Source organism: Podarcis tiliguerta, assembly GCF_965153285.1.
Source record: "Podarcis tiliguerta genome assembly, chromosome: 7".
In the NCBI taxonomy this organism is placed as follows: Eukaryota; Metazoa; Chordata; class Lepidosauria; order Squamata; family Lacertidae; genus Podarcis; species Podarcis tiliguerta.
This window is the reverse complement of record NC_139540.1, coordinates 3434551-3457244: the sequence shown is the minus strand read 5'-3', so window position 1 is coordinate 3457244 and position 22694 is coordinate 3434551. Positions and strand designations below refer to the sequence as shown.

Sequence of the window (22694 nt, the reverse complement as noted above, 5' to 3'; positions counted from 1 at the left end):
TAGTCAAGAAATGAAAACGCTGAAGCGATGGTCTTTGAAATTGCAGCGATGGTGCAGGGGGACTGTGGAATCAGACCAGGAAAGGATGAAAAGGACGCCAAGTTCACCCCCATGTCGCAAAAGGGGTGTCACTGACTCTATCCCCACATATCCATTCCCTGTGGAGATGGTAGCACCGAAACAGCGGCACACGTCCTCCTGTCTTGCACTCTCCACAAAGAGCTGAGGAACGAGATCATCACCCCACTCGTACTAACCATCCCAGGGCGCCCAACCACAGCCACAATGTCCTTTCTTCTATCAGATCAAAACGAGCAGAAAACAGCAAAGGTTGCTAGGTTCATAGCAGGGGCAATGAGAATAAGGGCCACTAACCGACTGCTGATTCAGGACTTTAAATCGTGCTCTTATATCAAATTTCCTTTTCTGCGTATACTGTAATGTTCTACTGTTGCTATGGCCATTGGCTAATGCGAATAAAGTTTTATCTCTCTCTTCGTGGCTGAGTGGGGAATTCGAACCCTGCTCTCTCTCTCCTAGGTCCTAGCCCAGCACTCGTACCCAGTGTTTCCCAAACTTGGGTCTCCAGCTGTCTTTGGACTACAATTCCCATCATTCCATGGCCACTGGTCCTGCTAGCTAGGGATGATGGGAGTTGTAGTCCAAAAAACAGCTGGAGACCCAAGTTTGGGAAACCCTGCTCTAACCACTAAGCCACCGCTGTCTCCTTCTGCCTGGAGATGCCAGGAATGGAAGCTGGGACCCTTTATCGAAGTCCCTCTGGGCTAAGCAATGTTTCTCCTCCTCTTTCTGCAACAGGGCTGTGATCCGTTGGCGCAGACTCAGCGCAGCAAATTGCAGCACCGCCGGGCGCGAATCAACCAGCAAATCAACAAGGAGATGAGGATGCGGGCAGGGGCAGAAAACCTCTTCAGGTTTGTTGTTCTTTGTCTCCATCAGGTTGTTTTCCCCTTTTCATCTTCGGGTGTATTTGCAAGACGTTGAGGGCTAGAAACTTAACTCTGTGAACTGCCCTGAGACCTACGGATGAAGGGTGGTATGCAAATTTAATAAATAATAATGGGGGGGGGGCTTCCCAAGGACTCGCTGCACCTTTTGCCGTGATGCAGAAAGTCGGGCACAGTGTTCAAAAGCGTTTTGGTAAACCTAAGGTTTTATTAGGGATGCAGGTAGCGCTGTGGGTTAAACCACAGAGCCTAGGACTTACCGATCAAAAGGTCAGCAGTTCGAATCCCCGTGACGGGGTGAGCTCCCATTGCTCAGTCCCTGCTCCTGCCAACCTAGCAGTTCGAAAGCACATCAAAGTGCAAGTAGATAAATAGGTACCACTCTGGCGGGAAGGAAAACGGTGTTTCCGTGCGCTGCTCAGAAGCGGCTTAGTCATGCTGGCCACATGACCCGGAAGCTGTACGCCGGCTCCCTCGGCCAGTAAAGCGAGATGAGCGCTGCAACCCCAGACTCAGCCACGACTGGACCTAACAGTCAGGAGTCCCTTTACCTTTTTATATGCTATATGGTAATTTATGGACCTAATAGGTATCTAAAGCCATTTGTACATGTCGCCATGCAACCAGTCCATGCAGAATGTAGGCACCCTATATATAGAAAGGAGCAAACCAGTGATATTTTAGGGAGCAGGCCAGCAGGTGGGGCCCATGACTTATATCATAGGAGCCTACACAACACAAAACACTGTTGCTGTATGTAGGTTTTATTGTATTGGTTTTTTATCTTAAATTTTGGAAATGTACAGTGGTACCTCAGGTTAAGAACTTAATTCGTTCAGGAGGTCTGTTCTTAACCTGAAACTGTTCTTAACCTGAGGTACCACTTTAGCTAATGGGGCCTCCTGCTATTCTCATCCTGAAGCAAAGGTCTTAACACGGCGTACTATTTCTGGGTTAGCAGAGTCTGTAACCTGAAGCATCTGTAACCTGAAGCATCTGTAACCCAAGGTATCACTATACATCCAGGGTTTTTTTCCTTTTAAATCTTTCTGGGGCCCCCAAGAGAGTGGGGTCCTAATCTATAGTTTGTTTAGCTTATACGTAAATCTGGCGCTGGTCTTGGCCCAAGCAAGGCGGGGAGCTTAAAAGCTCTTTCCATGCTAGGTTTGCCTGGGGTAAGGTAAAGGTAAAGGGACCGCTGACCATTAGGTCCAGTCGTGACCAACTCTGGGGTTGCGACGCTCATCTCGCTTTATTGGCCGAGGGAGCCGGCGTACAGCTTCCGGGTCATGTGGCCAGCATGACTAAGCCGCTTCTGGCGAACCAGAGCAGCACACGGAAGCGCCGTTTACCTTCCTCCCAGAGCGGTACCTATTTATCTACTTGCACTTTGTCGTGCTTTCAAACTGCTAGGTTGGCAGGAGCAGGGACCGAGCAACAGGAGCTCACCCCGTCGCGGGGATTCGAACCACTGACCTTCTGATCGGCAAGTCCTAGGCTTTGTGGTTTAACCCACAGCGCCACCCGCGTCCCTTGCCTGGGGTACTTAGTGTGGAAAGAGCATTTAAGCTCTCCGCCTTGCACATGGGCTCTGGGAGTGCTGAGCATGCTGTTAATCTGCAAACACAGAGCAGTTCCCGGGGTTTTCGTTCATGCATAGAACCCTTTGAACCAAACCCCTGCTTTGAGATAGTACTTCCTGAAACTGCCTCACTGGTGACTTTCCTTTCGGAGTGAAAGGCCGCCCAGAAAAAAAAAAAGTTTGATAAATTTATCTGTTAAACATTGCAAGCTGCAACAGAGTGTTGCAGCGTGGGTTGGTTCCTGTTCAGAGTTCTAGCCAGCCAGTCACACCCCCCTCAACCCCTTCCAGGACGTTCCGATCTGTGCCCAGAAAGTTCAGCTCGGATTCTGTGTTTGGAAGGCAAAACTAGCATCGTATGAGCTGTGACAGGGTTAGGATGTGATTCACAGAGCACAGAAGTGACTCAGCAGCTTCCCAGACTGGTTCTGGCCTCCGCAGCAGCCTTTGGAGAGGTCAGGGGTTGACAGGTGAGCCGGGGCAAGGGAGGGAAGATTGCAGAAGTGCAAGTCAGGTAACAGATGGGGAAGAAACCTGGTGCAGTTGTCACTTCAAAGCAATCGTAACCTGCAGATTCCAATACACAGCCATCCTCTGAAACCCACACTTCCTTGAATTTTGCAATTCTGCTATCCAGACGAGTAATGCAAAATGTGTTTACTGGGACAAAATGTGCAGAAAAAGGCATTGATTAAAATCCCTGAAGAAGTTGCATTTCTGTTACTGTTTACTATTGAATTCTAGTGGATTATTGAATATTGATTTGATTTAAGTTGTTTATTTTAAAACAAACAAACAAGCAATATTCCTTCCAGTAACACCTTAGAGACCAACTAAGTTTGTTATTGGTATGAGCTTTCGTGCGCATGAATGAAGTGTTTGTTGCTTTGTTTCGACTATGGCAGACCAGCAGGGCTACCTACCTGTAACCTGTTTATTTTATTATAATAATAATAATTATTTATTTATACCCTTCCCACCTGGCTGGGTTTCCCCAGCCATTCTGGGTGGCTCCCAACAGAATATTAAAAACACGATAATAATTATTGTGACTTTTTCTTAGATTCTTGCTATTAATGTTTGATGTTTGATGATTATTTTTACGTATGTTGGAAGCCGCCCAGAGTGGCTGGGACAACCAATCCAGATGGGCAGGATATAAATAAAATAGTACAGTGGTGCCCCGCAAGACGAATGCCTCGCAAGACGGAAAACCCGCTAGATGAAAGGGTTTTCCGTTTTGGAGGTGCTTCGCAGGACGAATTTCTCTATGGGCTTGCTTCGCAAGACGAAAATGTCTTGCGAGTTCCTGCAATTTTTTTCCCGCTCCCTACCCCCTTTTTCTAAGGCACTAAGCTGCTAATAGCCTTTTAGCAGCTAATCCGCTAATCCCTTAAGCCTTTAATAGCCGCTAATAGCCACTAAACCGCTAATAGCGCTAATCCGCTAATAGGGTTGCTTCGCAAGACGAAAAAACCGCTAGACGAAGAGACTCGCGGAACGGATTCTTTTCGTCTTGCGAGGCACCACTGTATTAGGAGTTGGCTTACAGATTCTGTTGGGGCAGCAGTTCATCGTGCAGGTTCGGATATTTTTGTGCCTGTGTTTAAATGGAGAATCAGTGGTTGGAAGGAGCGGTTTTACGTAGAACCGGGAAAGACGTTGGAAAACATGTTTTCATATTGACAGATCCCCTAGGAACATGCTTTTTAAAAATAAGAAATAAAACAATTGAGAGGCTTTCGCCTTTCCTGGCTTTGGCTTCCTCAAGGCAACAAAAAACTTGCTGGATTAGCAGGATGCGAGTCTTGCAAGCCGAGATCAGCAGTGAAGGAGGCCGGCCGGCCACACAAGGGGCAAATCGCTTGCACGCTCCTTTTCTCAAGTAAGGAATCGAAAGCCGAAGCAGATTGCCGGGAGTGTGGGAGTCTGGGATGCTTAACCCTGCCGCCCTGCTAGATTTGGAAGAATGCACAGGAGGCTCTGCGTCAGCTTTGGGAAATAATTGAGGAGCAAAACACCGGATGTCCTGGGAGCTGAGAGGCATCTTCTGGGTCGCCGACCCCAAACTCCTCCAGAGCTGCGGCAGGGACCCTCCCCATGGCACTCTGCACCAGGGAGGGATGGAATAGGTCTCTGATGTTATCTGCAGTGTTGGAGCTGCTTTGCCTTGGAAATAGCAGTTTCCATGAATCACAAGGGGAGGGGATGCTGGGCCGCAGAGATGGTCCTTTGGCCCAATCCAAAAGGACTTTGTTCCTCTGTCTTTCGGGGCCCAAGCTAGCTGAGACCTGTTTGCATTGTTGTTGTTGTTGTTGTTGTTGAGTCGTGTCCAACTCTTTGTGACCCCCCGGACCAGAGCAAGCCAGGCACTCTTGTCTTCCACTGCCTCCCGCAGTTTGGTCAAACTCATGCTGGTAGCTTTGAGAACATTGTCCCACCATCTCGTCCTCTGTCGTCCCCTTCTCCTTGTGCCCTCCATCTTTCCCAGGGTCTTTTCCAGGGAGTCTTCTCTTCTCATGAGGTGGCCAAAGTATTGGAGCCTCAGCTTCAGGATCTGTCCTTCCAGTGAGCACTCAGGGCTGGTTTCCTTCAGAATGGATAGGTTTGATCTTCTTGCAGTCCATGGGACTCTCAAGAGTCTCCTCCAGCACCATAATTCAAAAGCATCAATTTTTGGCGATCAGCCTTCTTTATGGTACAGCTCTCACTTCCATACATCACTACTGGGAAAACCATAGCTTTAACTATACGGAGCTTCGTTGACAAGGTGATGTCTCTACTTTTTAAGATGCTGTCTAGGTTTGTCATTGCTTTTCTCCCAAGAAGCAGGCGTCTTTTAATTTTGTGGCTGCTGTCACCATCTGCAGTGATCATGGAGCCCAAGAAAGTAAAATCTCTCACTGCCTCCATTTCTTCCCCTTCTATTTGCCAGGAGGTAATGGGACCAGTGGCCATGATCTTCGTTTTTTTGATATTGAGCTTCAGACCATATTTTGCGCTCACCTCTTTCACCCTCATTAAAAGGTTCTTTAATTCCTCCTCACTTTCTGCCATCAAGGTTGTGTCATCTGCATATCTGAGGTTGTTGATATTTCTTCTGGCAATCTTAATTCCGGCTAGGGATTCATCCAGCCCAGCATTTTGCATGATGAATTCTGCATATAAGTTAAATAAGCAGGGAGTTTGCTTTAGTGGGGCCCATAGTGAGTAGGTGTTGTGGGGATAGGCCACAAGAGTGACGTTTTTGATAGACGGTTTTAAGCCAGGCACTTTTATGGGAGTCTTGAAGTACTAGGGATAGTAAACCGGGGGGATTTGAGTTTAGGCGGAGCCAGAAGTTAAGAGTTCTTTGCCAAGTCCGTACTTCTACTGAAGGGAGACTTGCGTCCAGTCTCAACGATGAATTGGGGACGCACGGCGGTACAGAAAAAATCTGCCTTAGAAACTTTGATTGAACAGCTTCCAAAGTGCTAAGGTCCAAATCTGAGCCCCGTATAGTAGCTGTGCTTGGGGTTTAGTTTGGGAGACTTCTAAGGCTGATGGTATATGTTTGCCACCCTTTGTATGGAAAAATGAGTCAAATTTCCTTTTCTGGGTATACTGTAATGTTTTAATGTTGCTATGGTCATTGGCTAATGTGAATAAAGTTTTATCTTTGCATCTAGCTGAGACCTGTGTGAATGCCCGGGGCAGTGTAGTGGGCAAAAGAGTGTGTGTACTCTGTGCTCTCCAGATTAGATTACTACAACAAGGTCTTTTTGGGGCTGCCCTTGGAGGCAACTTGGAAAATTGAGTTGCTCCAAAATGCAGCAGGCAGATTATCATCTGGGGTTCCCTTCTAGTAGATTTCGCGCAACCCCTGTTTTAAAACAGCTGCTCTGGTCGCCGGTTTGCTTCCGGGCCCAGTTCAAAGTGCTCACATTGGTGTTTGAAGCCCTAAATGACTTGGGCCCCAAATATCTGAAAGCCTCCCTCTTACAGATCCTCTCGGGTGCCGAGATTGGCAGAGAGACGGGGCCTTCTCTGTGGTGGCCCCTCTGTGGTACGCAGCTTTTGGGGAATGGTAGCTCCTCTGCCCTCAGAGACTTTGGGGCGGTGGCATCTCAGAGAGACGGGGCCTTCTCTGTGGTGGCCCCTCTGTGGTGCGCAGCTTTTGGTGAACGCTGAGGATGCAGCTCTTTATCCTGGCCTTTGGCACCTGAAGTTCAAGTTTTTAGGACAACTTATTGTTAGGGCTGCAAGTTGCTTTAAGTTGCTTTTAATGCTGTAACCCTTATTGGGACCTTAAGGTGGAAGGCGGATAATAAATTATTATTATTAATAATAATAATAGGGATAGGAAGTAGCTCTGCTAGGTTAGTCCCTTTGCAGATAGGTGTGAAACAAGTGGGATGAATAAGGTGGCATTTTCTCCTTCCTTTGTTTTTTTAGGGCCACCAATAACCACAAAGTAAAGGAAACGGTTGCCTTAGAACTCAGTTATGTCAACTCCAACCTACAGCTGCTGAAGGAGGAATTGGAGGAGCTGAACAGCTGCATGGACGTCTACCAGAATGACAGGTGAGGGGGGGGTGGCAGGTGGCAGCAGTTGCCCCCGAAATTTGGAACCAGAGCCCATTTGGAGGATGGATGGCGGCTAACAGATTGAGGTTGAATCCTGACAAGACAGAAGTACTGTTTTTGGGGGACAGGAGGCGGGCAGGTGTGGAGGAGTCCCTGGTCCTGAATGGGGTAACTGTGCCCCTGAAGGACCAGGTGCACAGCATGGGAGTCATTCTGGACTCACAGCTGTCCATGGAGGCGCAGGTCAATTCTGTGTCCAGGGCAGCTGTCTACCAGCTCCATCTGGTACGCAGTATGAGACCCTCCCGGCCCGCGGACTGTCTCCCCAGAGTGGTGCATGCTCTGGTTATCTCCCGCTTGGACTACTGCTATGTGCTCTACGTGGGGCTACCTTTGAAGGTGACCCGGAAACTGCAATTAATCCAGAATGCGGCAGCTAGACTGGTGACTGGGAGCGGCCGCCGAGACCATATAACACTGGTCCTGAAAGACCTACATTGGCTCCCAGTATGTTTCTGAGCACAATTCAAAGTGTGGTGCTGACCTTTAAAGCCCTAAACAGCCTCGGTCCTGTATACCTGAAGGAGCGTCTCCACCCCCATCATTCTGCCCGGACACTAAGGTCCAGCGCCGAGGGCCTTCTGGCGGTTCCCTCACTGCGAGAGGCCAAGTTACAGGGAATCAGGCAGAGGGCCTTCTCGGTGGTGGCGCCTGCCCTGTGGAACACCCTCCCTCCAGATGTGAAGGAAATAAGCAGCTATCTTCTCTTTAAAAGACACCTGAAGGCAGCCCTGTTTAGGGAAGTTTTTAATATTTAACGCTGTATTGTTTTTAACACTTGATTGGAAGCCGCCAGAGTGGCTGGGGAAACTCAGCCAGATGGGCGGGGTATAAATAATAAATTATTATTATTATTATTATTATTATTATTATTATTATTATTATTATTATTTATTATTATACATCACCTTGTGCTCCTTGGAGAAAAATATGGAATATGACTGGAGTTTCTGGCTGTATCTTCCCCTTAGTCCCTTGCCATTTGCAAAGCTGGTTTTGCTTTTTTTAAAAAAAATCACTGCTGGCTTTATTACTATTATTATTAAAAGAAGCTAGTCCTTTGCGCAGGTTTAAAGCAACTTTATTACTTTGAAAGAATCGCTGCCCCAACTTCCTCTTCTTAAGGGCTGGTCCTTTGCCTCTGCAAAGCTCTTTTCCTTCATTTTTAGGCTTGCAGAAAGAGATGACCCTCCCTGATGCTGAGTCAAACATTTCAAGCTTGAATTATACTCCCTCTTTGATTTATCACCCAGCGCTTCCTCTCCTGCCTCTGCAGTCTGAGGTCTCTATTTAAGATCTGCAAGAGGAGCTCTCTCTCTTTTTTGCACCCTGTGAGAGGGGAAAGTTTGCTACGTATTCGCAGCATCCTGGGCTCCTCATTAATTCATTCAGTAAATCTATATTCTATTACGCAGCAGCAATAAATAGAAATGGTACTCTAACAGGCCACTGAACAATTGCAGTATCAAACCTGAGCTGACGCCAAGGTGTAAATAATTGCATTTACTGTGGAGTTGTGGAAGGGGCCCAAGGGTCATCTAGTCCAACCCGCCTGCAGTCACAGGGATCACGGCCAAAGAATCATTGGCAGGTGGTCACCCAACCTCTGCTTAAAAACCTCCAAGAGAGTCCACAACCTCCCAAAAGAGACCATTCCACAGTCAAACAGCTCTTACTGTCAGAAAGTTTCCCCCTGAATGTTTGGTCGGAATCTGCTTTCTTGTAACTTGAAGCCATGGATTCAAGTCCTACCCAACGAGCCCATTTTCCAGCTGTGTCTGGAAAAACCCGGACGTATGGCAGCCCTAGTTCTTATGTAATTTGTCTTAAAACTGCTGAAAGATGGATGAGAAATAGAAGTAAGCAGTAGATGGGAAGTCAGCTATATAGGAAAAAGTCATTTTTATGTTAAATATATTGTGAGTAATTTTTAATGTGTTGTTGTTTATTTTTATTTTCTTCTTCTTTAGTTGTTAGGAGGTGATGGATATTTGTGTATCTTCATATTTTCTTTTTGTATGGGGTGTATTAAAATGAAATTTTAAAAAAGGAAAGATTTTCATAAGGTTTTTTTTAAAACAAAAACAAAATTGCAAAATGCAGCAGAAATGAGGGGAACTTTTTATTAGGCGTTTCAGGTGAAGATTTGCCTAAAGAGAAGAAGAAACTTTTCATTTATGCTACAATCGCGGCTAGGATACTCCTAGCCCAAAGATGGAAAAGCGACAAAATACCAAACGAAGAAGAATGGGAAGAAAAATTGATGGCATTTGCTGAAATGGCAAATTTAACAGAAGGACTTAGAGACAAAGACAATAGAGACTTTAAAAAAGATTGGGAACCATTTATGTTGTATTTACAGAAACAATGTAAAGAAATGGACTCACTAGCAGGGTTTGAGTAAACACAACTAACAAAAAAAACCACATAGAAATTATAAAGGTGATGTTAAAATGGTAAAAGTATAACAATATTTAATATAAAGAATTTAAGATTAAGAAACAAAGCAAGCAGATGAAGTTAATATGTAAAAAAAAACCAGAAGAGGAAGTTGAGGGAAGCCGGGGGAAATTTGGGAATTGTATTTTTTTTTGTTACATGATAGGTTGTTATTAGGATAAAAATGTGAAACTTAATAAAAATTATTATAAAACAGAAGTTTTAAAATCAAAATGTGGAAATAACAACGAGATTGAGATCTGGAGATACGCTTCAAGGTCCAGACTATGGGAAGTCCAAAAATTAATAATTACAATTTGGAAGATAATTTGATTTTTTTTTATTTTTATTGGATTATGATTTGATATGTTAACTGGATGTTTTTTTATTGGAAAATTAATAAAAATGATTTAACAAAAAAAATCTTTTTAATGATCTTTTAAAAAAAAAAAAAGGGTGGAACTGGATTCAAGATGGAAAAAGTTAGGAATTGCAAGTGCTAAAAAATGGCACTTCCATCCTTGCAAATGTCTTGCCCCTGACCTGTGATCTGTTTCTCTCTCCCAGTGACTCCATCAGTGTTCCCATGGTCCCGCTGGGGCTCAAAGAGACCAAGGAGCTGGACTGGGCAGAACCCCTGAAGGTATAATTATATATAATGATTTATTATTCATACCCCGCGCATCTGGCTGAGTTTCCCCAGCCACTCTGGGTAGGAGAGTCTTCTGCCGATCAGAGTCTGGAACGATTCTGCCTTCCGCAGGCCAGCTTCGGAGAGTTAAGGGTAAAGTGGCCCCTGACCATTAGGTCCAGTCGTGGCCGACTCTGGGGTTGCGGCGCTCATCTCACTCTACTGGCCGAGGGAGCCGGGTCATGTGGCCAGCATGACTAAGCCGCTTCTGGCTAACCAGAGCAGCGCACGGAAACACTGTTTACCTTCCCGCTGGAGCGGTACCTATTGATCTACTTGCACTTTGACGTGCTTTTGAACTGCTAGGTTGGCAGGAGCAGGGACCGAGCAACGGGAGCTCACCCCATCGCGGGGATTCGAACCGCCGACCTTCTGGTTGGCAAGTCCTAGGCTCTGTGGTTTAACCCGTGTCCCTTTTTTTTGGAGAGTTAAGCACAGGGAAATGGAGAGATTGTGTTTGGGGGAGCTCATGCTTCTTAAGAAACCCAGGGTCCCCCTGTCTGGAGATTCCTTCTTGTGCATGCATGCTCATCGGGGCAGAGCAGCTTTTTCACCCAAGCCACTGCATGGGAATCTGAGGCAAAACACAGTGGATTTAAACCCTGAATTAGCTAAGTTGAACTAGAATACAAAAAAGGGAGGTGTGAGGAAGTCGAGGAAACAAGTAAATGAAAGATAAAGATATGGAAATTGGAGGTGTTTTTAAATGTTTTTGTTTTTTCTTGTTGTCTTGATGTATTGTTTTTTCTTTCTATTTTTGATGTACTGTTTGTTAATTTTTCTATTGTTTTTTTCCTCTTATAGTTTTTCTTTTTTCTTCTGTAACTACAAAACCACTAATAAATATTATTATTAAAAAACACACACCAAACCTTGCATTTGTGCAGTAGGCTAGATCAAGGTTAATTCGTCGCTGTTTTGTGGAGGCAGGTGGCATTTAGCAAGCAAAATTCTACGCATAGCATATTGTGAAACTCACTCCCACAGGAGGCAGTGATGATTTGGATGGCTTTAAAAAAGGATCAGGCAGGTTCATGGAGGACGAGACGGCTATCGATGGCTGCTAGCCACTGTGGCTGTGTTCTGCCTCCAGCGATTTTTCTGAATCCCAGTTCCTGGAAACCAGAGTAGGGGAGAGTTGTTCTTGTGTGCGAATCCTGCTTGCAGGTTTCCCAAAAAGGAGTATCTATTTATTTACCGTGGGACGCGGGTGGCGCTGTGGGTAAAACCTCAGCACCTAGGACTTGCCGATCGCATGGTCGGCGGTTCGAATCCCCGTGGCGGGGTGCGCTCCCGTTGCTCAGTGCAACGGTGCAAGTAGATAAATAGGGACCGCTTACCAGCGGGAAGGTAAATGGCGTTCCGTGTGCGGCTCTGGCTCGCCAGAGCAGCGATGTCACGCTGCCACGTGACCCGGAAGTGTCTGCGGATGGCGCTGGCTCCCGGCCTATAGAATGAGATGAGCGCACAACCCTAGAGTCTGGCAAGACTGGCCCGTACGGGCAGGGGTACCTTTAAAAATTTATTTACCAGACTTTTAGAAGACATCTAAAGGCAGCCCTGTTTAGGGAAGCTTTTAATGTTTAACAGGCCTTTGTATTTTAATATTTTGTTGGAAGCCGCCCAGAGTGGCTGGGGAAGCCCAGCCAGATGGGCGGGGTATAAATAATAAATTATTATTATTATCATCATCATCATCATCATCTGGTTGGCCACCGCGAGAACAGGATGCTGTACTTGATGGGCCATCGGCCTGATCCAGGATCTTACGTTCTTAAGGGTGGAAATGTATGGGATCAGTATAGAAACTGTGTTTAGGAAGATCAGCAGCTGCCAAAGCAACTTTCTCCTGTTTTCTGCTCCTTCCCTTCCAGGAGATGATCTGGGAGCACTATGGCGAGGACGGTGCCTTGTACGAAAGCGAGATCAAAGACCTTGTGGAGCTGCGGCAGGTGAGTGCAGCTTTGCTCTCAAGAAAGAACCGGGTTGCTCTGGGTCCCTGATTGTCCTTAGGCTCACAGTGCGTTTCCAAGCACAATTCAAAGTGTTGGTACTGACCTTTAAAGCCCTAAACGGCCTCAAAGGTCCAGTAGACCTGAAGGAGCGTCTCCACCACCATCATTCAGCCTCCAGAGGTCCAGCGCCGAGGGCCTTCTGGTGGTTCCTTCACAGCAAGAAGTGAGGTTGCAGAGAACCAGGCAGATGGCCTTCTCGGTGGTGGCGCCTGCCCTGTGGAACGCCCTCCCAGCAGATGTCAAGGAAATAAAAAATTATCTGACTTTTCTAAAGGCAGCCCTGTTTAGGGAAGTTTTTAATGTCTGATGTTTTATCGTGTTTTTAATATTCTGCTGGGAGCTGCCCAGAGTGGCTGTGGAAACCCAGCCAGATGGGCAGGGTATAAATAATAAAATTATTCTTATTAGGGTGAAACGCCAAACGGAGGTGTTTACTGCCGCATCCTTGACTTCGTCTGCACTAGGCCTGGGCAATATATCCATATATCGCCCAGGACAGGTATGAGGAGCAGACCGCGATGCCGGCTTCACTCAGAGGTGAAACCGCCACCGCTCCTGAGTCCCTCTGCTAGCGACTTCCTTCATTGAGCATTTTTAGCATAGGGACTCGGGAGCAGTGGCAGTTTCACAAGCGATTCACCGCTGAGTGAAACTGCCATCCCAGTCTGCCCTCATACAGTGGAATCTCGACTTGCATGCGCTTTGTTTCGCGGATGTTCCAAGTTGCGTCCACAGCAAACCTGGAAGTAAACACTGTGTTTGCCGCGATATGCGCAGGAGTGGCTTCTGCCATCTGCGCATGCGCTGAAGCACACTGCTGCCGACCGCGCATGCACACAAGACGCCTCTTCTAGCATCTGTTTCGATCAGCGGACGGACCTCCGGAACAGATTATGTCCATATGTAGAGGTTCCACTATACTGCGCAGAGGGAGAAGAAAGCCAAATTGACGAGGCGCCGATACAGTTTGTTCCTCCCTCTGCATATTTAAACTGCTCGGCTGAGGAGTGTGTGGTTGCAGCTTCCCTCAGCCGAGCAGTTAAAGGATCCCCCAGCCTGCCGCTGGCTCTGTTGGAGATGGGGAACCCTCCCGCGCCCCAGCTGAGCCGTACAAACAAGCTACGTTGTCCCAGCCTGCTAGGTTGGGGGGTAAAATGGCCTCTGCTCCCACGGTTAGAGCTGCAGCAATTTCACCTGGTGGTTTGCAGGCTTGAGGCCACAGCAGCTGCGATGTTTGGCTGGTTGATATACTGCGATGCTGGAAAGCTGATATTGCCCAGCCCTCGTCTGCACCTGCCTGCCTTGCACCCGGGTCCAAGAGCATCTGTGTAGAGCAGCAGGCGATGCAAAGTAGCCGAGGGACTGAGCCACGTTTTCGGAAGTACGTGCATCAAGCTTGCTCCATCTGCAGTGTGGGGAACATTTCATTTCATTTCCCTTTTAATTTGTATACAGTGGTACCTCGGGTTAAGTACTTAATTCGTTCCGGATGTCCGTACTTAACCTGAAACTATTCTTATCCTGAAGCACCTCTTTAGCTAATGGGGCCTCCTGCTGCTGCCCTGCCACCGGAGCACCATTTCTGTTTTCATCCTGAAGCAAAGTTCTTAACCCAAGGTACTATTTCTGGGTCAGCGGAGTCTGTAACCTGAAGTGTATGTAACCTGAAGCGTATGTAAACCAAGGTACCACTGTCCTGCCTTCTGTATTACAGTACAAGCTGAAGAAACCACAAAGATCGCACACCTTATAACAATCTGGCCCAGCGCAAAATTGTCGTAACTTTTAAATGAACAACTTATATCAAATAAAGTAATATTCAGTAATTCATTAGAACATGCCCAAAAAATATCAGTAAACAGAAATTCACTCTTAACAATCATAATAAACTATAATCAATAAAAAGAAGAGTGCGTGAAATAATGCAGTACAAATTGAGAGGCAATGACACACAACTTATAAAATTATCTTTCAAAAATATCCCTTTTCAGTAACACCGGACTGCCTTGCAGTTTGGCACAAGTTCACGCATGTGACGTGAACCCTCGACGTCACTGTGGGAAAACAACTACATTACTGTTATTACATGCTTTGGATTCTAGGATCATCTGCTTATCCCTGCAGCCAGCGAAGAGTGCATTTATGACCTCATGGCCCCCTCCCCTAAATATACAGTGGTGCCTCGCAAGACGAAAAGAATCCATTCCGCAAGTCTCTTCGTCTCGCGGTTTTTTTCGTCTTGCGAAGCAAGCCCATTAGCGGATTAGCGCTATTAGCGGTTTAGCGGCTATTAGCGGCTATTAAAGGCTTAAGGGATTAGCGGATTAGCTGCTAAAAGGCTATTAGCGGCTATTAAAGGCTTAAGGGATTAGCAGTTTAGCTGCTAAAAGGCTATTAGCGGCTTAGATCAGCTGATAAGAGGCTTAGATCAGCTGTTAAGCGGCTTAGCGATCAGCTGTTAAGCGGCTTAGGGGCTTGGGGAAAAGGGGGGGGAGGGGGAAAAACCCCAGGAATCGCAAGACATTTTTGTCTTGCGAAGCAAGCCCATAGCAAATTCGTTTTGCGAAGCACCTCCAAAACGGAAAACCCTTTCGTCTAGCGGGTTTTCCGTCTTGCGAGGCATTCGTCTTGCGGGGCACCACTGTAAAAAGCAAGGCTATAGTCCTCATGGATCTGATATGTATGTAGGCAGCTGCCTTGCACCAAGTCAGACCGTGCGTCCACTTCGCTTAGTATTGCCCGCACTGACCAGGTTTCCATCTCTCTCTCTCTTTTTCCTTTCCCCACCCCTTTCCCCTTCCCCTTTCCAGGCCATGCGCACCCCCAGCCGGAACGAGGCAGGCCTGGAGCTGCTCATGGAATACTACAGCCAGCTGTACTTCCTCGACAACCGCTTCTTCCCTCCCAACAAGAACCTGGGGATTTTCTTCCACTGGTCAGTCGGGCCTCTCCTGGTTTTGCTGAGCGGGCAGGGAAGACCTGGCGGGGGTGGGGTGGGGGTGGCAAGCCTGGTCCGGCCCAGCCAAAACTCCCTGCAGCGATTGCCTTGGGAACAGGACCTCCGTGCTTAGGAACGTGACTCGAGCCCCTAGAATCATAAAACTGTGCAGCTTGAAGGGAGACCCAGAGGTCCTCTATTCCAACCCCCCCCCACACACACACACACAGTGCAGGAATCGCAGCCAAAGATTCCCTGGCGAGTGGTCGTCCAACCTTTGCTTTAAAACTCCAAGGAATATTAAAGTTCAAGGCAAACAACGGGTGTTGGTATGATCAGCAGGCTTTATTATTCAGTACTGCTAGTACAGTGGTGCCTCGCAAGACGAAAAGAATCCGTTCCGCGAGTCTCTTCGTCTAGCGGTTTTTTCGTCTTGCGAAGCAACCCTATTAGCGGATTAGCGGCTATTAGCGGCTATTAAAGGCTTAAGGGATTAGCGGATTAGCTGCTAAAAGGCTATTAGCAGCGTAGTGCCTTAGAAAAAGGGGGTGGGGAGCGGAAAAAAATCGCAGGAACTCGCAAGACATTTTTGTCTTGCGAAGCAAGCCCATAGGAAATTCGTTCTGCGAAGCACCTCCAAAACAGAAAACCCTTTCGTCTAGCGGGTTTTCCGTCTTGCGAGGCATTCGTCTTGCGGGGCACCACTGTATTTCGTCCCAAAGCAGCAAGATTCAGTTATCTAATGCCACAAGGCTGTCCATCGGGATTTTTGGGGAGGGTAAGAGCTGTTTGTACGGACTCCTTTGGGGGGTTGTGGGCTCTCCTTCCTTGGAGGTGTTTGAGTAGAGATTGGAAGCTCCTGTGTCCTGGGTGCTTTAGCTGGGATTCCTGCATTGCAGGAGTTTGCATTAAATGACCCGGGGGGGGGGGCATTCCAACCCTACAATTCTATGGTTCAGAATGCTGGGATGAAGTTATATGGTTTTAGCAGAAATGTCATAAAGAATTAAGTAAAAAGTAAGTAAGGAGTTAAAGTGGAAAAATTAAAGTTAGATTGTGTTAAGATAAATTTTAGAACAAAAAATTGAGAAAGATGGAAAGGATTTGCTGAAATAGCTAATTGAATTAGAATACAAAAAAGGGAGGTGTGAGGAGGTCGATGAAACTAGTAAATGAAAGGTAAAGATATGGAAATATGGGATGTTTTTAATTTTTTTCTTTTTGTTTTTCTTGTTGTTTTGATGTATTGTTTTTTCTGTCTTCTTATTTTTGATGTATTGCTTGTTATTTTTTTTAATAAACATTATTTTTTTTAAAAAAAAAAATACAATTCTATGGTTCAAGTGTGAAAGCACATCTGTATTTTGGGATAATAGGTTTGTGCAGATATGGGGCCAGAGAATCAAAATGGAGAGGTGGAAACTGAACATACCAAGGGCAGAATTTCCTCATAGTGGCCAGGTTGTTCTGATGCTCGATATCTTTTAGACGTTGACCAATTAGACTGTTTGCTTTAGTGGGGCCCATAGTGAGTAGGTGTTGTGGGGATCGGCCACAAGAGTGAGGTTTTTGATAGTCGGTTTTAAGCCACGCACTTTTATGGGAGTCTTGAAGTACAGTGGTACCTCATGTTATGTCCGCTTCATGTTACGTTCTTTCAGGTTACGTCCCGCGGAGACCTGGAAGTACCAGAAAGGGTTACTTCCTGGTTTCGCCACTGGCGCATGCGCAACCCGTGAACACGCAGATGCAGGTTGCGTTCTGCTCAGGTTGTGAACGGGCCTCCAAAGCGGATCCCGTTCACAACCAGAGGTACCACTGTACTTGGGATTTAAGTTTAGGTGGAACCAGAAGTTAAGAGTTCTTTGCCAAGTCCATACTTCTACTGAAGATCCCGCCTGAGAAATGCCTTTGCCCCTGTGGAGATGGTAGCACCGAAACAGCGGCCCAAGTCCTCCTGTCTTGCACTCTCCACAAAGACCTGAGGAACGAGATCATCGCCCCACTCATACTAACCATCCCAGGGCGCTCAACCACTGCCACAATGTCCTATCTTCTATCAGATCAAAATGAGCAGAAAACAGCAAATGTTGCTAGGTTCATAGCAGGGGCAGAGTAAGGGCCACTTACTGATGGCTATGGTTCAAGCGCTTGCTAGAATTTCAGGTGGATTAAAGCATTCTGCCCCCCAGTAGAACACAGGGCTTTTTTCTAACCAGAACTCAGTTCCAGCAGCTCTCAGGTGGGCGCCATTGCCATTACAGTCGTACTTTGGATCCCAAACTCTGATGGTCCTCTGATGTTTTGGCTCCCGAATGCCGCAAACCCGGAAGTGAGTGTTCCGGTTTGCGAACGTTCTTTGGAACCGGATCATCTGACGGGGCTTCCGCGGCTTCTGATTGGCTGCAGGAGCTTCCTGCAGCGAATTAGAAGCCATGCTTTAGTTTGTGAACGTTTTGGAAGTCGAACGGACTTCCAGAACGGATTCTGTTCGACTTCCAAGTTACAACTGTGTAAGAGAACAGGGGAGGCGTTCATGGTGAGCTCCGGCACCTTTTTTTCTCGAAAAACAGCACTGATTCAACAAATACACACACACACACACACACACACACACGATTTGTGTGTTTGTGTGGTTAGGAAGGTTACTGGGAAAAGCAATGAACCGTGTTAGAATGGGAGCGGAGGCACTAGCAAATCAGGATGGATAAACACTGCATAGCCAAATCATAACAAATGTGTAATAAAGGCAGGATGTAGTCTGACCGTTGCATAATCATTGTGCAAGCAAATCAGGATGAATGCGGAATAAAGTGTCGCATCTCTTTTCTTCCAGTCCCACCCAACATTTTTGCTGGGGGGGGGGGGGCTGTGGCCTTCCAGAGGTGGTTGGACTCCAACTCCCATCAACCCCTGCTACCAGAATGGCCCAGCGTTCAGGGACGATGGGAGTTGTAGTCCAGCAACACCCGGAGATGCCCAGGTTCTCCTGCCCAAACTTCTCCAGTTTCACAGAGTTCCTCGTCTCCCTGCTTCTAGGTATGACTCCTTAACGGGCGTGCCTTCCCACCAGCGGGCTTTGGCCTTCGAAAAAGGGAGCGTGCTTTTCAATATCGGCGCCTTGCACACCCAGATCGGCGCTCGGCAGGACCGTACCACCTTGCAAGGCGTGGACTGTGCCATTGAGGCTTTCCAGAAGGCGTCCGGTACGTCAGATTCTCTGCCACCCCCCTTCCACTTCAAATATATATACTGTTTTATCAATGAATAAACATTAAATGGTTGCATACTTGCCGTAAGTGAAAATTACAGGAGTGCCCTTATTTCGGCTTTAGACAAATCAAATAGTTGGATAGCATCTCGAAAGATCTGTTTGGGTGGCGATCAATGGGAAATCTCTTCCAGAAATAAATGAATGCCATACTGTGTCTTTTTTGAAAGTTGCTCATACAACCCTTCTGTGGTAGCTAAGTCTTTCTGACAAGGCCACATGCCACGTAGCATTAAACCATAGATCTGTGGATTTTTCTGTCTGTTTTCCGCCACTTCTGGGCTATCGCTATTTGTGGCACAATCAGAAAGAAAACCTATTAAGTCTTTACGACCCTTGACACAAATTGAGCTGAGGTCCGATGGTCAAACTTTCTTTTCTTTTTGGGGGGAATAGTGGAGGTTAACATTTGCCGATAGTGGAAGTAAGTATTACAATGCATCAGGTATCCTGTTGTCTCTGAAAGTCTTTGTAGACTATGCAAGTCTCTGAAAGAAGCAATGGGTCAGATTCTTATCTGGTGAAAACAGTCTGTAAAGCTTTGTTTATGGCGTCCAACGCTGCCAAAGTAGTCTGCAAACAGATGTAGTGAATATTCACTCTTTCAGAGATTTGCATAGTCTACAAAGACTTTCAGAGACTTATAAGACTTTCATTTGGTTCTGTTTTCAAGAGAATCCATCAAGAGTGCATATTTTGTGACTTCCAGAGACTTTCTGTTTATTTGGTTTTGCAGAGAGTGCATTTCATATATTTCATAGTGTTCAATGCTCTGTATAGATTATATAAATAATAATAATAATAATAATAATAATAATAATAATAATAATAATAATAATAATAATAATTTTTTATTTATACCCCGCCCTCCCCAGCCAAGGCCGGGCTCAGAGCGGCTTACAAGCAATAATAAAAACAAGATGAATGATTACAACTTAAAAACAAAAGTAAAATACAACATTAAAATAATGGAACATTAAAATATTAAATTGTAGCCTCATCGCAGGCGGAGAAGGAAAAGAAAAAAGAAAGAGAGGGAGGGAGGGAATCAAATTTGCTCCAAGCCAAAGACCAGGCGGAACTACTCTGTCTTACAGGCCCTGCGGAAAGAAATCAGATCCTGCAGGGCCCTGGTCTCATGAGGCAGAGCGTTCCACCAGGCAGGGGCCAGTGTTGAAAAGGCCCTGGCTCTGGTTGAAGCTAATCTAACTTCCTTAGGGCATGGGACCTCTAGGGTGTTGCTATTTATGGACCTTGAGGCTCTCCGTGGGGCATACCAGGAGAGGCGGTCCCGTAGGTACGAGGGTCCTAGGCCGTGAAGGGCTTTAAAGGTCAAAAGCAGCACCTATAAAGAGTTTATATTGAGATTGCATTCTTGTACTTGGTCATCGTGTTGCCTTGGATATTACTGATAAATTGTTTGCAACGCAGGAGTTTAATTGTTTGGTTACTTATGGTTCTAAGTGGGGCAGCCCCATCTCACTTCGGGGATGTTGCTCTTTCTCCCCCCCCCCCCTTTTGCAGGTGCCTTCAACTACCTGAAGGAGAACTTCTCCAACGCCCCCAGCCTGGACATGAGCGCAGCCTCTCTGAACATGCTGGTGCGCCTGATGATTGCCCAGGTGCAGGAGTGCGTCTTCGAGAAGGTCATTCTGCTCGGAGCCCAGAGCGACTTCCTCGCCTGCCTGCAGCTCGCCCAGGAAGCCGCCAGGGTACAGAATCCGTGTGCATGCCTCTCGCGGGGAGCTGGCGCTAGAAAGGGCACAACAAGTGGGCTGGAATCTAGGCCAGTTTGCGGGGGGGGGGGGAGGACCGGGGATTTCCGTTTCCAGCATTTGGGGGAGCTGAAAAGCTCTTTCCATGCTAGGTTTGCCTGGGGCGCTTAGTGTGGAAAGAGCATTGAAGCTCTCCACCTTGCACATGGGCTCTGGGAGTGCTGAGCATGCTCTTGATCTGCAAGCACAGAGCAGTTCCCGGGGTTTGGAGATGCATGTTTTCGTTCATGCATAGAACCTTTTAAACTAAACCCCTGCTTTGAGATAGTACTTCTTTTCTTTTCTTTTCTCGGCTAAGACTTGTTTGTTTCAGAAGCTGGTACAAGCACAAATGGCAAAAGCGGATGGAAAATAAAGTTACTGAATTGCTGTGCCACAATACTTAAAAATAACAGATGAGTACTACGGGAACAAAGGGACGCGGGTGGCGCTGTGGGTTAAACCACAGAGCCTAGGACTTGCCGATCAGAAGGTCGGCGGTTCGAATCCCCGCGATGGGGTGAGCTCCCGTTGCTCGGTCCCTGCTGCCGCCAACCTAGCAGTTCGAAAGCACGTCAAAGTGCAAGTAGATAAATAGGTCCCGCTCCGGCGGGAAGGTAAACGGTGTTTCCGTGCTCTGCTCTGGTTCACCAGAAGTGGCTTAGTCATGCTGGCCACATGACCCGGAAGCTGTACGCCGGCTCCCTCGGCCAATATAGCAAGATGAGCGCCGCAACCCCAGAGTCGGCCACAACTGGACCTAATGGTCAGGGCTCCCTTTACCTTTTTACTACGGTAACAAAGAGGTCCAGCAATTTCCAAAATAACTTCTGTTCCGTCTGATGAATGAATTCACATACACCTGCTTTCCTAGCTTTAAAATACATTCTTTTCAGAAGTGTGGCTCTTGAATTAGACATCTTTTAGAAATCAGTGTTCTGTAAAGGTGGCGACACATAAATATCAAAAGAAACTGCCAGTTGACAGGTAACATTTTGAGCCCGGAAGAGAGTGATGTGGGTTTCAAAGTTAAAACTGTGTCCCAGTTAGATAGTACTTCCTGAATCTGCCTCACTGGTGACTTTCCTTTCGGAGTGAAAGGCCGCCCAGAAAAAAAAAAGTTTGATAAATGCATCCATTAAACATTGCAAGCTGCAACTGCAACAGAGTGTTGCAGCGTGGGTTGGTTCCTGTTCAGAGTTCTAGCCAGCCAGTCACACACCCCTCAACCCTTCCAGGACGTTCCGATCTGTGCCCAGAAGGTTCAGCTCGGATTCTGTGTTTGGAAGGCAAAACTAACATCGTATGAGCTGTGACAGGGTTAGGATCTGATTCACGGAGCACAGAAGTGACTCAGCAGCTTCCCAGACTGGTTCTGGCCTCCACAGCAGCCTTTGGAGAGGTTGGGGACTTTTGTGGCTAGGAAAGTTGGGAAAGACATGCCCTGCAAGCAAATTACTGTGAACTGTCATTGTGGTAAATCAAATCAAATATCTATTAGGCATAGCAAACCACACATTATCAAACAGACACCGTATACAAGTTGTGCAAAATACGAGCTCAACATAACAAGGTTTGTCCCAGTCAGATCTACAACTCCAGAGAAAATCAGTTTGCAGAAATAATACAATACAACATTACCACATCACCAATCAATTAAGAACCACTAAATCTCTTTAGAATGGCCCAGTCTTTCTACATGGACAACACTCAAAAATTCAGCCACTATTAAAGTAATTTAATCATTCCTATCCGAAAGCAGGTCCTGAACCGTTGGTGGCATAGAATTGAGCCTATTGTAAGGCCTCTAATAATGGCATAAATGCCAAAATCACAAGAAAAGAAAATATGCTCCAAAGTATCAGGTTCCTATTTACTACATTTACAGAGAGACGCTCTGATTCTGGGAGAGCTAAATATCTTCCTCTTACTATCATTGAGGGAAACATATTAAATCTGCCTAACATAAACAGCCTGCAGAATTCATGATTCTTCAGATTTGTCATGTATCCCTTTTGAAAATCTCTACACAAAGGGAGATTTAAATAGACAGGAGAGCAAGTGCTGTGTTTTGCAACTTCGAGAGTGGAGAGAACACTTTTTTCTGTAAGATTCTTCCTGATGATTTCCCAAATATCTTAGGGGTCAGAATTTTCAAAGTCAGTTAGATTAAGCCCTATCAAGTTCAGTTTTCTCCTACAAATCAATGATAAATTGCAAATTACATTATCACTTAAGAGGTCGTAAAGGAGAGAATCGTCATTGTGGTATATATCTCGTCAAACAAATTACAGCGGGTGCTCCTTGTCGTATATTCTCTCACCAACTAACTATGATGGGCACTCATTGATGTGTAACCTCCGTGCAGGCAAATTGCAACAGAGAGACATGGCCAAATGACTGCTAACAA

General features: G+C 46.4%; 1 protein-coding gene across 2 annotated transcripts in view; it reads left to right on the top strand.

Moving 5' to 3' along the window:
• The window catches only part of RHPN1 (rhophilin Rho GTPase binding protein 1), an 81017-nt gene that overhangs the window by 16642 nt on the left and 41681 nt on the right, over positions 1–22694 (top strand). For both annotated transcript variants that reach the window (XR_014513223.1, XM_083449034.1), the window contains exons 2-8: positions 820–935; positions 6985–7113; positions 10183–10258; positions 12181–12258; positions 15132–15256; positions 18299–18465; positions 20055–20242. Coding sequence is in view for 1 of the 2 variants with exons in the window: in XM_083449034.1 (XP_083305160.1) it covers positions 820–935; positions 6985–7113; positions 10183–10258; positions 12181–12258; positions 15132–15256; positions 18299–18465; positions 20055–20242 (879 nt within the window). In the remaining variant the exon portion in view is untranslated. The remainder of the gene's footprint in view (positions 1–819; positions 936–6984; positions 7114–10182; positions 10259–12180; positions 12259–15131; positions 15257–18298; positions 18466–20054; positions 20243–22694) is intronic.